Source organism: Mytilus trossulus, chromosome 12 (genome assembly GCF_036588685.1).
Source record: "Mytilus trossulus isolate FHL-02 chromosome 12, PNRI_Mtr1.1.1.hap1, whole genome shotgun sequence".
NCBI classification, from domain to species: Eukaryota; Metazoa; Mollusca; class Bivalvia; order Mytilida; family Mytilidae; genus Mytilus; species Mytilus trossulus.
The window spans coordinates 29,103,108-29,119,904 of NC_086384.1; the positions used below are offsets into that span (position 1 = coordinate 29,103,108).

General features: G+C 31.4%; 1 protein-coding gene across 1 annotated transcript; it reads left to right on the forward strand.

Moving 5' to 3' along the window:
• Nucleotides 1-1,558: 1,558 nt before the first annotated feature.
• On the forward strand, nucleotides 1,559-16,597 carry LOC134693102 (uncharacterized). The gene is made up of 8 exons (XM_063553810.1): nucleotides 1,559-1,634; nucleotides 8,039-8,168; nucleotides 8,301-8,452; nucleotides 8,915-10,115; nucleotides 10,985-11,119; nucleotides 12,468-12,566; nucleotides 14,040-14,131; nucleotides 14,618-16,597. Exons 2-8 carry the CDS (start codon nucleotides 8,060-8,062, stop codon nucleotides 15,038-15,040), a joined length of 2,211 nt encoding a protein of 736 aa, XP_063409880.1. The 5' UTR covers nucleotides 1,559-1,634; nucleotides 8,039-8,059; the 3' UTR covers nucleotides 15,041-16,597.
• Nucleotides 16,598-16,797: the final 200 nt, after the last annotated feature.

The window sequence follows — 16,797 nt, forward strand, 5'->3', positions numbered from 1 at the left end:
AATTTTGTTGAGACAAAAGTCAATTTTGTCAATTTTGTTGAGACAAAAGTCAATTTTGTCAATTTTGTTGAGACCAAAGTCAATTTTGTTAATTTTGTTGAGACAAAAGTCAATTTTGTCAATTTTGTTGAGACAAAAGTCAATTTTGTCAATTTTGTTGAGACAAAAGTCAATTTTGTGACGACAAAATTCATTTTTGTGATGACAAAATTCAATTTTTTAACAACAAAATTGACTTTTATGAGACAAAATTGACTTTCGTGAGACAAAATTGACTTTCGTGAGACAAAATTGACTTTCGTGAGACAAAAATCAATTTTGTTGAGACAAAATTCAATTTTGTTAATTTTGTTGAGACAAAATTCAATTTTGTCAATTTTGTTGAAACAAAATTCAATTTTGTCAATTTTGTTGAGACAAAAGTCAATTTTGTCAATTTTGTTGAGACAAAAGTCAATTTTGTCAATTTTGTTGAGACAAAAGTCAATTTTTTTGTCAATTTTGTGTAACAAAAGTCAATTTTGTGTAACAAAAGTCAATTTTGTGTAACAAAAGTCAATTTTGTGTAACAAAAGTCAATTTTGTGTAACAAAAGTAATTTTTGTGTAACAAAAGTCAATTTTGTGTAACAAAAGTAATTTTTGTGTAACAAAAGTCAATTTTGTGTAACAAAAGTCAATTTTGTGTAACAAAAGTCAATTTTGTGTAACAAAAGTCAATTTTGTGTAACAAAAGTCAATTTTGTGTAACAAAAGTCAATTTTGTGTAACAAAAGTCGATTTTGTATGCAAATTAGTTCACAGAAACCAAACTAAACTAATTTAAATACAAAATTGACTTTTGTCTCTCAATTTTCAAATTAGGTAACAAAAGTCAAGTCTGTGTAACAAAAATGAATTTTGTCATGACAAAAGTGACTTTTGTCCGCTGATAGATCATACAAAATTTCAAATTTGTAGTATGATACAAATTTTGTTAAACTGAACTCATTTTTGTTGAACAAAAGTCACTTTTGTCCGTACAAAATTGAATTTTTGAGTACAAAACCACAAGAGTCCCATTCGGCGCCCCGTAGTAATAAGAAGAATAATTTATTTTGTAAATCGTTCAATTATGGAATTATTCAGTATGTTGTATAATTCTTTTAAATTTTCACTGTTATTCTGTATATTTTTGCTCGCATTATTTTCTATTCTTGATATTTTTTGCTAATTTTTATAATTTGAAATATTATTTTTTGGCCTTTATTCTTTATTATATAAACCACATTCAAACCCTCGTATTTCATGTCATTTTACCTATTCTTTCTATTTCCATCAAAGTTCCTTTTATTTGTTACTGAAAACAATAAATAGTACTCTTTCAATGAAAAAAGCACATGAATTTACAAATTATAATAACCAAAACATTAGAATCTAGTATTGATTTACGGTAGGGTTGGTAAACTATACAATAAATTGTTTTAGAAATGACGGAATTCTGCTTGTTTGTTAAACATAGGCGATAATTGCAGAATTAATGATGGACATAATTATTTTTTTGTACGTTTTATAATAAATACGTTACTTTGTTCCACATACCAAAACGTTGACTGCAAACATATAAAGGAAAAGAAGAATTCTGACAAAGGGCTGGTAAGATTTTTTTTTGTATTTCAAACAAACATTTATTTTTAGATATTAATTTGGAATTTCTTTCTTTTTAAACGTTGACATCAAACATGTATAGGAAAATAAGAATTCTTACAACGGGCTGGTAAGATTTTTGTATTTCAAATACATATTAACTTGGAATTTCTTTTTTTATAAGTAAAAATGCTATAAATAATATTTTATCATTTTTTTTTAGTATACATTTAATTTCACTTTATTGTTAAAAATCAAGGGTATACATGTAGTGAAAAGTTGACCATATACACCTTTGAGGAGCGAACCATTTCTAGAATTAAACTTGTGTTCTTAACCTGAGTTTTGGGTTTATATGACTGTAAAAGAATAATAAAGTATAATCATATGGGGTGCACTTCTTTTTTTGCTATGGCCATTTGAAATTGGATTATTCGGACGATTTTCACACAAAATAAATCTGAATAGATTTAACTTACAAAAACAATAGGTAGGTGTTAATATTAGAAAGTTATATAAAATTTGTTGCTTTTTCGTGTCCAATTTCCCATGCTGTCAATTCGTAATTTTTTTATTTTTCGTTTTTTTTAGAACAAAAATACATATTATTTATACTTCTTTGTTATAATTGATTGAAACAATTCATATCTAAGAAGTTTGAAAACAAAAATTGATATTGGATGTATATGTTTCTGGTAAAATCAATTCTTGTACCTCTAAAACAAAATTAATGACCTCTCATACATATTTTAAAAAAACCCGGTACTTACTGACTAGTGTATTTTATTTTTACCAGCTCATTAGATTAAAGTCTTCAAAATGAGCAAATACATGTGCATACATAAAGCCTTACACATTCCGATTATACAGTGTGGGTTTTTTCATTGTTGAATGCCGATAAATTTTAAATTGGTTGTACGTGTACGGTCTGGACCGAATGCGTACTTTTTTCAAAATACGCATACGATCTGACTAATATTAGGAAGTTGGTCAAGTTTATTAGATACAAATGCATATAACAGATCAACAACTTAACTCTCAAATTAATATTAAAAAGTGCAATGGTAATTGAAATAAAAATATTTTAACTATTTCAAACATTCACGCTAATTAAAACTGTAAAACTCTTGTATTAAGCATGTCGATCAGTAATACATCAATTGAATTATGATCACTGAAATCGAAGATATCGTAAGTAAACATAATGTGGGAGGACACTTTTTTATAATATTTAGCAACATTACAAATAAGAACTATCTTTAAAAAAAGATATCCGACGTATTTAAATTTGAGTATATGTTTAAAACTATCATTTCGATAACCTTCAGAAGCACAAAGACAAACGGACCTCTTTAATTAAATCTTAAGTAGGCTCGGTCCTCGTATCTTTCTGTTAACATTCACCAAAACCCCGCGGAAATCTCACATGCGTTGATGCGTTCTAAAAGTCGTGCACGTTCGTACAACAAAGTTTACATTAAAAATTATATGATTGTCCCGAATAAACAGCTGTCATGGATGCAAAGAGCTATTGGAGAAACAATTATTTTAATAAAAATATAAATCTTTGTAAGATCTTGTTCAAATATTTATAGTTTTTCACTTGCTTTCCATCACGATATAATTAACGAGACGTTTTTTCAAACACAACCAAATTACCCACCATGACAGCATTTTGTCCAATCACAGAAAGGATTTTCGAGCATGCGTATTCTACTGCCATAGTTAAGCGTCCTTAAGTTCAAAGGGCACAAACCAAAACTATACCGACTAAAAAAAATGCATATACAAAAGAACATGGCTGCATGAACTGCAAACATGTAAACGTAAAAAATATCACGTTACTTGTGGTAGCAAGTGTCACCTTGGGCGAGAGTACAAAAATAGGATTCAGCTGGGGCCGTGTCAACAAAGCTGTCCTAGGACTAGGACATGTCTTAGGATGGTCTTAGGACACTTCTTAGTCCTAAGTCAGGTTAACGAAAGTCTCCTGAAATAAGACATGTCCTAAATTGGGTCCTAAAGATAGGATATACAAATAGGTGTCTTCGGATAGTCCTAAAGGTTACAATGTCCTGAAACGTAACAAAAACAACAAATATAGCACAAACTCAATACTAAAACTAGTAATACAATATTAAACTATCATAAATCAAAATATTTTCAATACTTGTGAAGATTAAATTGTATTACATTAAATTATTTCGTGTTGTTTATTTTGAAGCCTAAAAAATACTATCACGATAAGCAACATCTTTTGCGACAAACAAAAACGGTGCAATATTTATTTAAATATGGAAAAAAGATGGCTTCTTTTTTTTTAAAACTAATCCTGATTCGATACATGCAATGAAATCGAGTGGACCGTAATACAAAACTAGTTTACGTACTAAAACTGCAGCACGAATATCGCATTTAACAAAGTATTGTGACGTTTTACTTTTGATTGCGTATTTTAAAATGCATTTATATATTTTATCTCATCTAATAACGTATTTATTAGTATTAACGTTGTGCACGATGTTCCTACAACACGACGTTACACCACCACGAGTTAACGAGGTAGTTTTCTGACACTTTTGACGTAGTACGTTTATTCAATTTGTAAGTTTCATTTGCTTTTTTTGTAGTTGGTTGATTCTAAATCTGTCTCTATTAATTTTGTGATGTCTATATACCATGAATTTATTTACCTCAAGTTGTGGAAATCGATTAAATAAGTTTTACCCTCAATTCACCTTTTAAAATGTTGTATTGTCGTAAGTAATGAACATAAAGGAAGGAAAAATGGGACAGAAGTATACGGTTTTCAATAAATGAATTATAACAAAACTTTAATCGAATATAAAAAAGAAGATGTGGTATGATTGCCAATGAGACAACTATCCACAAAAGACAAAAATGAAGGCTGCTAAAATTGCATGGTGTATATACCATCTGTCATTGTAAATATTTCATATCTTGATTCAACCCTACAAGTACTGAAATATATCCGACACTCTGCAAGTAAATAAAAACATATTTACCCTTGATTTTTGGAATTGTATTAAAAATTTACTTGACACATAACTTGTGAAATAAAACCATTAAATAAAATTGCTATTACCCGATCTTGAAAATTATTTTCGCAGTCATTTGAAGTTGCTGGCTTATAAAATGTACTAATCTTCTCCTGAATCGTCCGAATAATACGGGGTTGCATTAATTCAATGAAACTGATTTTGTCACTGTTTCCGATAAGTCTTTCATTTACCTCCGTTTTGTTCGTTTGTTCATTTTTACCACCTACTAGTAATTGTAATAATAACAATTTGTAAAACTAAATATAAAGATTGTGATAAATGTTGTTTGAATTTAACCCCATATGATCCAATTAAAGAAAGAAAATAACATGTATGGTCAGCTCGTATTGGACCATGACCATACGGTCCGACCGTACGCGTATGGTCAGACCGTACGAGTATACGTAAACAGTCCGGACCGTACGCGTATGGTCGAACCGTACGAGTATACGTATACGGTCCGTATACGCATATGGTCTGGAACATATAAACTTTATTTGAAGTCGTCTCGTAGTCAATCAAACCGCATCTCCTTAATTTTATAATGATATTGATACAAGTTCTAGAGTTCGATTAATGTTTCTTCTTATTGCCCTAAATATGATTTAAAACTGAATTTTCTTATTATCTGAGGTTTTTCATAATCTTCCCTGAAAAAAAAATATGTTGAAACGAAGCTGAATGTTCATGTTAATTTTATTTACAGGTAATTACTTGCATTGAGCTTATAGATGCTTATGTGTTAATGCCGATTTCATTATAATCAGAACGATAATTGTAGATAAATACTGCATGACTGTAGGTAAAAAATCCAATTATCATGTTGAAAATGTTTAGGTTGGTCATACTAATTGATAAAGGTAATTTATTTGGCGATTAACAGTCGATATATCATGATTTCAGATGATTATTATCAAGCTGTTCAATATTATTTGTTCAAATATTTTACTCAAAATCTAAACGTTTTGAAAATTTGGGTTTAATGTATGCCTTTCCTACGGTGGCAGAATGCGGCCATGAAAGAATTTTTTTTTATGTCGTTCCCTCAAGGTACTATGTCGTTCCCTCAAGATGCTATGTCGTTCCCACAAGATAGCTATCTCGTTCCCTCAAGATAGTTATCTCGTTCCCTCCAGATACTATGTCGTTCCCACATGATAATTATCTCGTTCCCTCAAGATAATTTGTCGTTCCCTCAAGATACTATGTCGTTCCCACAAGATAGTTATCTCGTTCCCTCCAGATACTAAGTCGTTCCCACAAGATGTTTATCTCGTTCCCTCAAGATAGTTATCTCGTTCCCTCAAGATAATATGTCGTTCACTCAAGTTACAATGTCGTTCAATCAAGAAGCTATGTCGTTCCCACAAGATACTATGTCGTTCCCATAAGATAGTTATCTCGTTCCCTCTAGATAGTTATCTCGTTCCCTCAAGATAGTTATCTCGTTCCCTCAAGATAATATGTCGTTCCCTCAAGATGTTATGTTGTTCCCTCAAGATGATATGTCGTTCCCTCAAGATACTATGTTGTTCCCTCAAGATGTTATGTCGTTCCCTCAAGATACTATGTGGTTCCCTCAACATAGTTTTAAAATTGCATTGATATTGCTATGTTGAGGGAACGAGATAACTATATTGAGGGAACAACATAGCATCTTGAGGGAACGACATATCATCTTGAGGGGAAAACATAGTATCTTAAGGGAACGACATAATATCTTGAGGGAACGACATGCTATCTTGAGGAAACGACATATCATCTTGAGGGAACGAGATAGCTATCTTTTGGAACGACATAGTATCTTGAGGGAACAACATACCATCTTGAGGGAACGACATAGTATTTTGAGGGAACGACATATCATTTTTGTATTGAAATTGCTATGTTGAGGGAACGAGATAACTATCTTGTGGGAACGACATATTATCTTGAGGGAACAAGATAGCTATCTTGTGGGAACGACATAGCATCTTGAGGGAACGACATATTTTTTTTTTCTTTCATGGCCTCATTCTGCCACCGTACTTTCCTGTTACTAATTTATGTTTCTCAATCTTTAGTTTTCTAAATGATATCGCCATATCAGAAACTAGACAACAATGGGTAATCTCATTGTTCGTACACCAAAATGAAAATAACGTTACGTCATTGGTTCAATTTCTATTGTTTAGAACGTTTTTAACAAATCTCAACGTTTTGGTGTACGCTTTTGAATATATTACCCAGAATGCAGCAGATTCTGAAACGGTCGACAGTTGTATGTCTTTTCTTCCTTTTCAGACATATTACTTTGTATCGATCTAATGAGTTAAGCCCTTTTCAGCTGACTTTTATAGTTTGTTGAACTCTTAGTTTAGGGAAGTGATTTGACACCAACAAACTAGTTTAACCTAGTCACATTCTGTATGTGCCTGTCCAAAGTCAGGAGATTGTAATTCAGTGGTTGTTGTTTGTCGCTGTTTATCATATCGGTTTTTCTTTTTCATTGTTTTGTACATAAATCACGCCGTAAGTTTTCTCGTTTGAATTGTTTTACATTTGTCGTTTCGGAGCCTTTCACAGATGAACATACGGTATTTTTTTTCTTCTCATTGTTGAAGGTACGATGACCTTTAATTGTAAACTTCTATGTCATTTGGTCTCATTGGCAATCATACCACCTTGTCTTGTCTTTATATATATATATATTTAACAGTCTTGGATTAACATGAACATTTGTGTTTCAAATTGGGTGCACGCAAGAGGTGTTTATTTTAATGTTGCTTTTTTGGCACGTTCGAGCAAAAAAAGAACAATCACAAAACGTCAAAATATTTTAATGATAATATCTTAGACAAAAACGAAATGTAAAAAGAACAGACAAACCAAACGTTTTAAATTTTAAACTCAATCATTGATTTTGTCATTTGTTAAAGGACAATAAGTATTGCTCTAGCATGTAGGAAAAAATAAAAAAATAAAGAAAAATAAACGAACTTCAAGGAAATTGGCAATAGAAAGTTCATTAACAAATTGCATAATCAAAAGCTCAAACTCATCAAACACATCAAACTAATGTAAAACAACTGTCATATTCCTGATTTAGTTTAGGCATTATCTTATGCAGAAAACCTTGTTCAAAAGGAAGCAAGTGGTTTTCTTTATCAGCCCGGATCCATTACGTGGTTCTGATATAATTTTTACAATTCAATTCATTTCAAATCTGTATTGCCATAAAACTACATAATTATATATAGTATGTGACACAACATAACAAATTACTAGTAGATCAGAAATAAAGCTTGTAATACTTTAAGTTCCTACAAAATGTCTTATTAAGTACTAGTATCGTTAATTCTATTTTAACAGAAATTATTACTGGTGGAAACTATGAAGAGAAAGAATGACGTCGCAGTATACTTCAGTTCATCATCAAGTTCGGTATTTCGTGGTTCCTCGGGACTGATAGATGCTCTTCAGCCAACTTTTATGGGAAGAGGTAAATTATAAAATTCTGGAAATATATCTATATATTTTTTTAGATTAAATATACATTTTATGAGTTCTAGACTAGAGTAGAAGCTTCACCAATGTATACACACAATAATTCCTATATCGGTTTTTATTCCAGGAATATGTCGTGATGAACCACTGTCTCAGTCTGGTAAAAGAATTCAGCTCTTCAAAATGCTCTGTTTGAATGTGCTGCCAATATTAGGCCTCTGGGCTTATACGGTGTATACCCTTGCTGATAGTGTAGGCTTCAGGGAAGAGTATTACAAGGTAAAGAGATAATATATTGTATTTACACAGGTTAAATAAAAGTCTTGTTTGAGAATGCTTATCAACTGCCTAAACATATTCCTTAAGACACAATAAGATAAACTGTAAAACAGATTTGTAAATAAATATAACCTGTTAAAATTACGATATCGAAATACAAGTGTCTGAAGAATACATATTTAGAGTACATCTTTTTTATGAGTTGTATGTGAATGTATTCTGTAAACAAACCTATGTTTGCGTAATAAGTATATTTTGCATCGAGTCTTTCTAAGCCTACTGCAAAGCGATTTCTTTCAGCGATTTTTTAATGTACATGTAGTAAAATATGTACAGATCCAAGTCAAGCATATTCGTGAAAATTTATATTCACGTTATTTTTCTACTCGAAAAAGTCTCGAAATCAATCCGCTCGCAAACATTAATTGGTTTTCAGTACGTGTATTTAAAATCTATTTTCAGAGGCGATCTGCACTATACTTCAGCATTGATTTAGGAAAGCTGGTACACCGCCTCCAAGTTGAACGAGATATGAGTGTCCTTTATTTAAGCGCCATTGGACCGGAAACCAAGTCATTTCTTCTATCCGAGTACACGAAAACAGATGAAGTTATACTGGAATTGACCTGGCCAAACGATATCGACAATTTAAATGTTATGTTTTTGTCAAAGGAAAATTTTCTGGCGTTTCTTCAAGAGCATCGAAGAGTCCTTAATCCAAACGTTCTATCAATCCAAAATGAAATAGATTTTTATTCAAGAAGCATTGATACAATAATATTATGGCTGTATAATACCATCACTGAATCAAAATTTTCTCTCATCTGGAAATTACTGGTAGCATATCAGAAATTATCAAGTGCTAAGGAAAACCTAGGGGTCGAACGTGCTCTTGGTACAATGTTTTATGCTCGAGGAGGATTCGAGTCGCGTTCTTACTTTGAAAATTATAATTTAAGATTGCACAGCTTTCGTGCATACATGAGGAGTATTGGAATGTATTCTACTGTCGTGGATGAAATTTATATTGAGAACATAGAAAACCTTCCCATTAATTTTTCATCCACAATAGAACATTTTCGAGCCGAAATTCAATTGACAAACTCCACCATTGCTGCCATAGACGTACGAAAAGCGCGTTTCTTTTTCGATAACATGACAATATATCTAGATACCCTATTCAGGGTTCAGACAAAAATGAGTGCATTTGTAATAGAAAAATTTAATAAAGAAATTGATGACCTAACACAGCAACTCGCCATAAACGCAGTACTTCTTGTTATCGTTATTCTTGTTTGTCCTGTTGTCATCATAGCAACAGAGAGCTTAACTAGCAGCATACAGACATACGCGCTTACTTTGGTTGATAAAACCAAAGAGCTCACGAAGGAAAAGAAAAGAACGGACGGATTACTGTACCAAATGGTGCCAAGACAGGTTGCCGATATGCTTAAAAAGAAGAAGAAGGTTGACGCTGAGTTTTTTAAGATGGTCACTGTTTGTTTCTCTGATATGTATGGGTTTGACAAGCTAACAGTCGATCTTACACCCATGGAGATTGTTGAACTATTGAATGCATTGTACAACACAGTAGATGATATTTTAGATGATTTTGATGTTTACAAAGTGGAAACTATCAACGATTGTTATATGGTTGCATCAGGTTTAAACTTTATAGCTTCGTACATTTTTAAAGCATTGTTTGAGTTTCCTTCATTAATGATATTTTAATGAAAAGAAATTACAAATAAAACCCGACTTACACATCAGGTTTTAATGCTATTGCATTATTGATATAAAAATATGGAATGATATAAAAAAAAAAAAAAAAAAAGGTGTGGTATGATTGCCAATAAGACAACTATCCACAAGAGACCAAAATGACACAGACATTAACAACTAAAGGTCACCGTACGGCCTTCAACAACGAGAACAGCCCATACCGCATAATCAGCTATAAAAGACCCCGATATGACAATGTAAATCAATTCAAACGAGAAAAAAAAACGGCATTATTTGTAAAAAAAAAATGAACGAAAAACAAAAATGTAACATATTTGAAAACAAACGACAACCACTGAATTATAGGCTCCTGACTTGGGACAGACACCTACATACTAGATACTTTTCTTCTTTCCTTCCATTGTTGTAATAGACACTCAATTTAAACTAACAAAACCTTAAATATGCATAATTTATTTTTATTCTGTAAAAAGAATTGTAGAAAAAAATCCTTATCCAAAAATGTTCAACACATCAAAGAAATGGCAAATGCAGAAATGTTGCTTCGGCATTTATTTATAACATAAACGGTTCCAATTTTTTCTGCACTAGATGTGCATTTCGACATCAATGTCTCTTCAGTGAATCTCGAGGCCAAAATATTTGAAAATATAAAGCTTATTAAAAGGATGAATGAATCATATATAGCTTATATTTTTTTACACATTTGAATCTATAGTTGTATATTATATATATAGTTGTATTCTTTGCATTCATAATTTGAGCAACTTACACATTGAAACATTATAGGATTGCCAAAACGAAACAAAGACCGCCATGCATTCGAGATAGCAGAGTTCGCCCTCAATATGCTTCGTACTGTGTCTGTAATGAAAGTTTTGTCCAGTAACAGATCAATTCAGTTGAGAATAGGGATTAATTCAGGTAAACTAGAAAAGTTTATTTATAATTTTTTAAATATGTTAAGTCAAGTCTTTAACTCTCGTTTTCAACACGGTGTCATGAAATTGGTATACTAATTATGTTTCTAATATGACGCCCTTATTACGCTTTGTAAACAAAGCCGTGTTCTAATGAGCACAAAATATGTTTGACACATGCGCACAAATTTACTGTTTATATTAAAGTAATTTACATCGTTATCTTTTAAAATATATACATTCAAGTAGCTTACATAAACTTTCATAATATGTTATATCGAACAACATATATTTACCCTGCTCGTATTTTTTTTAAAACTTGTCAAATATAAAATGTAATGTACAGACTCCTCGGGGAGGAAACGGGAACAGCTTAACATTTTTACGGTATTTTCCTACGCTTCGACCTATAAAAATACTGTATTTGTCCTATTAGAATCGAAATAATTCCTTCATGAAGGAATTATTTCTTAAGAATAACGTGGAATGCTAATTAATTGATATATTACATTTAGCAGCTACGAAACTCGATTTCATAAAAAGTTCTGATGTCAGACACTCAAATCAATCAATGTGTTCGTAGATATTAGATGTTTTTGTGTTTTGTTAAATTGTCCCTTTCAAAATTGTTATACGATGATGTACCATATTTTGACTATTTTATTTATTGTGGTTGTTTATTTAACGCGTCAATGTAATTATAACGGAATTTGATGAGACTGTCATTAAAGTTAGAGGGTTAGCGCTATAGATACAGGGTTAACCCACCATTTTCTGCATTTGAAAATGCCTGTACCAAGTCAGGAATATGACAGTTCTTGTCCTGTCGTTTTTGATGCGTTTTGTTATTTGATTTTGCCATGTGATTATGGATTTTCCGCATTGATTTTCCGCTAAGTTCAGTATTTTTGTGATTTTACTTTTCACGTAGTACACAACTCGGAGAATGATTTCAAAAATGGCAATGAAACCAAAGGAATGTTTGGATAGTATTGACTTTCTTAAACATTGTTTGATATTTATATGTGCTCCTTTATTTTTTGTTAAAAACCGATGTGGATGTTATCATCATATTCCGTTTATAAATCTTCATAAAAAAATCATAAAATTAAGATGACTTTGACACGATATCATTTTGGGATAACAGTTAACTGAATTAATTTTCCTCTATCATAATAATTTTGTTGATTGTGATTTATTTGTTGTTTTGAATGACAGTAAAATTGAGGTTTAGATTTGACAATAAAAAAACATATCAGTAATTTACATGACTGTGTACTAGAAAATAATGAAAATTGGATGAATTTTAAAGATTATTTATCTATTACTAATGTTTCTTACATACTTATTAGGTCCGTGTATGGCTGGAATTGTGGGAACATTGATGCCACGGTACTGCTTATTTGGTGATACAGTCAACACCGCATCAAGAATGAAGGCATACAGCGAACGTAAGTCAAAAACAACTACAGTCCTATACTTATTACATGTGATTGTTATTTTCAAAAAAATATATTTAAAATTATCTCAGACTTTTTATTGGGAACTTTCCGTGTTTTAGTGACACTTGTCTAGCAGCACCGGTATATCTGTATCAGTATCTGTATGCATGTAGTTACATAATGCAGGAACCATTCGCGGTTTCCTCGAATGAGAACAGAGGAATTTTTTCCAGCTGTTGGCCCTATATGGAGTACATATCTATCAGTTATTACACTTTTCCAGAGCTTGCGTAAAATAGTGTGATTTCTACGTAGAGGGTTTCTGCTTTAAAGGAATCTCTTTGAATTATCGGTATCATAGAAGACATCGTATACGTTTCTCTTGTAGTGGCAACAATCCCGTACTCCGTTAAAAAATTATGACCGAATACGACTTATCATCGAGTTTTACCTTCCTTGAGCAATACTGCAGTATCAAGACTATTTTGGAAACAACATCTCATTAATTATATCCTACATATTTGAGAACATAGGGTACTTTGTAATGGAAACACCGGATCTTTTGTTGTTTTGCGTAAAAGAAATCAATACGCTACGTAGTATCTGCTATGCAGGTAGAAAGTACCATTATCGCTATGCTATGTATTTTTCCTTTCATCTTTTTTTGTGATAATTTTCATATCACTCGAGTAGAGTGAGAATGAAAATTATCGCTAGTTTGTAAGGTCTTTAGCAACAGCGTATTAATTCATATCCACGCGCTAGAGTGTCGGCCAATCAGAAAAGTTTACCTGGAACTATAAAAGAAAAAAAGTTATTGGATGATGATTTTTCCGACTCCTCTGATGTTGAAATACATTACCGTCAATTTCAATAGTTTATTTGTAGATACTAAGAGTAATCAAAGTATATTTCTAACACATAAAAATGTCCATTTCTACATCAAGCTACTACAAATGATCGTCAGTCTGTCTGCATGTGTATTTCTTCTGTATACATTTATATTTTTTCACGAGATTTAAAAATAATACTCAGTCTTGGACACATCGGAATAATGGGACTCGAATTTCGACCTTAACTTCAAAACATAGAAAGATTTGAATATCAGGAAAATTTATGAACACAACAATTTTTAACATTTTCACTTGACGTTCCAAGTATCAATTACTGGACATTTAGTAAAAATCAAACTACTGAACTGAATAACAAGAAGACAAAACTCAAAATGTTAATCAAACATCCAATTTACCACCTAACATTGACTTTAAAACAGTTAAAATGGTGTTCGCCATAATTGAAAACGTCGGATGATCAGTTGAAACAGCATGTTACATGTGACTACATATTTAAATCAAATAACACTGCTGGAATTTGTATTAATCAATATTCGAAAATACAAATAATAGCGATACATATATTATTATTTTCTTTTAAACTCGATGCATTTTCTCATTCTCATTTTAAAAATTGTTTATTTTTCAGCAAATAAGATACATATCAGTTATTCTACATATCAATTGCTTCGGAAGACGAAATCGTTTACTATCAAGAAAAGAGGAAGCGTTTCAGTTAAGGTAGTATATATTGAAAGTATAGTGTAAGAATTAAAATGGCTTACGAAAAAAGAGACTAAGAATAACGAGAGACATAAAAGGGCATATACAAAAAAAAAAATTAATATAAACATAAAAAGATTAGGTATAATTGTCAATAAGACAACTATAGTTCAAAATAATTCAAATGAAGTGAATGTCAGTAATACACCTTATAGCTATTTGTCCACCATAACTGGATATAACACAGGTTCCCGTAAAATGTTGACGTCATAAAACTAAATATTTGACGCCACAATGGAAAAGTGATTGTTGTATGACGTTAAAAGTTCAAGCGGCCGGATCAGTCGGGATTAGCGATAAGGTGTATTATAGGCCATCGTACGTAATACAACAATGAGAAAAAACAATATTGATTGACGGCTATAGAAGGCTCTGACAATCTGAATTATGTTTGTAACATTACTTTGATTTTATCTAAATTTTGGTTATTTTGTTTTTCAATAGGGAAAAGGTGATATGAGAACATTCTGGTTGATGGGAAAAGTTGAAGATTTTGGCACAGTTGAAATAGAAGCAGACATAGAACCTAACTCAAAAGCTATTGATATCACTGACATGCCTGGAGAAATCGCATCAGTTCAACATCACTCGTCCGGTGTCTATGTAATGCCCGGATGTTCTGCGAAGGACGAAAAATCTTTTGGGTCGAATACTAGCCACGGTGACGTAAACAAAGAGGATCTTCCGGGTGAGATCACAACAATAGAAAGTCCAACATACAGTGCCTCTCTTCAATACCCAATACCAGGTAGACAACCACAGCGAAGGAAACCAATACTGAAAAAGACGACAACTAATCCTAATATTGAAGTCACCAACGAGAAAGCGACAGAGCATAAAGTCCCGGATGTCCGTGAGAAAACATAACTTTATAGGTCAGCGATTGTGCAAAGTTCAAAATTACCTATTTTGTTGTTGCATTTGTTTTAATGTATTTAAATCATCTCATATGAGTTAATGTATTTAATTAATTTCTACAAATATCGCACACATGTACTGAAACAAGAAAAAAAATGATTTAAATGCAACTATCTCAGTTGTTCCTTTTTGTTAGCTTCATATTTATACTCATGGATAAAAGAAGTTGAGATAATACATTATTTTAGATTGGTTTCTGTGTGGAATATTGTTTTGACTTTATTTTAAAAAAAAAGGTTTTAGTTTGAAATTAGTTATCAAAGGTACCAGGATTATAATTTCATACGCCAGACGTAAAGTATAAAATGAAAAAAATGTGATGACAATGTAATTTCTTCATTTGCTGAGTGTGTTAAATATATTTTCGATTCCATAGATAAACAGCTTCAATTTGTAAAGTGTAAAATAGATTATTAATGATTAAAATGTAGTTTCTTCTGTCTGTTAGTTTGCTAAACATATTTTTGACTTTATGGTTCGAATATATGCTGAGACAACAACATTTTCTATTGGTTACTGTGTTAAGGTTTTGACTTTGAAAAATAAATTAAAACTATTGGTAAAGCTACAAAAACTATTAACTAGTAGTTAAACTGCAGCTTCTTCTGTGTGTTACTTTGTTAAATATTGATTTTACTTAATTTATAAACCGGTTTTTGTATGAAAGTATGAAAATTCTAAGTAGTGATAATGATGCTACCTCTTCTTTTGGTTACTTCGTTAAATATAGTTTTCTCTTTATCGAAAATCGAAAATCTATTTTTGAAGTAAACAAACAGCTAATCAATGTTGAAAGAGCAACTGCTTCCATTGGTAATATTGTTTAATAGAGTTTTGACTTCCTTTTTTAAACAATCATTTGGAAAAGCAGAAAACGATTTTTTTGTGATGAAAATACAGCTTCTTATTTTGATTAGAATAGTTTTAACTTTATAATTTTCACAGTTTCAGTATAAAACGGCGAATGAATGGTAAAACGTTTATTCTTTTAGTTACCTTGTTAAAAAGAGTTTTAACTTAATACATGTAGATGAAAAATTGTCATCTGATAAAGTAATATGAGGCAGGCATAACCTGTGAATGGGGACGAAGTCTGTATGTATATTTTTTTTTACTTCAAACATGTTTTAATAAAGGATACGGAAATACCGTAACGTTCCCGATTTTGGTTCTGTTATTAGGGATTTAGCTGTGACGTTCTTTATGTTATGACGTCATATTCAATGTAAACAAAAGAAACCCTTTCATCAGGTAAAGTTTTTTTTTCAAATCAAACAATTATTATATTAAAATTTTATTGAGTTCCAATCTTATATTTTACTAGACTGATCAATAAAAAAAAAATTCAGTCTCATGCAAACAAGACAGATTTCTGCGCAAATGCGGGAAAACCGGAACAGGAACTAGATCTGAAAAAAAAGTTAACGATTTTGAGGTCATTAGTACAATGAAAAATTCGGGAAATTTTCCCATTTTTTTTTTAATTTTTTTTTATTGATTTTTCAACCGTAATTGGGGACTTCGTCCCCATATAAAACGGCTAATCAATGACCGTTGCCACTCTTTAGGAGTCATTTATGTGTTTATTTAGATGGCGTCTATACTAAACTTCACAAGAAATGCAGTTACATATTATCGAGCACTTGATTTGTATCTTGTTCATTTCAGACTTTGTTATTATTCAAATAAAAGTTTTAGTATGTAAT

Bases quoted from the DNA above. Each gene is read 5' to 3' on its own strand.
- LOC134693102 (XM_063553810.1), top strand. From the start codon at position 8,060: ATGAAGAGAAAGAATGACGTCGCAGTATACTTCAGTTCATCATCAAGT. The intron at 8,453-8,914 runs GTAAAGAGATAA...ATCTATTTTCAG, and splicing joins TCAGGGAAGAGTATTACAAG to AGGCGATCTGCACTATACTT. The intron at 12,567-14,039 runs GTAAGTCAAAAA...TTTATTTTTCAG, and splicing joins AATGAAGGCATACAGCGAAC to CAAATAAGATACATATCAGT.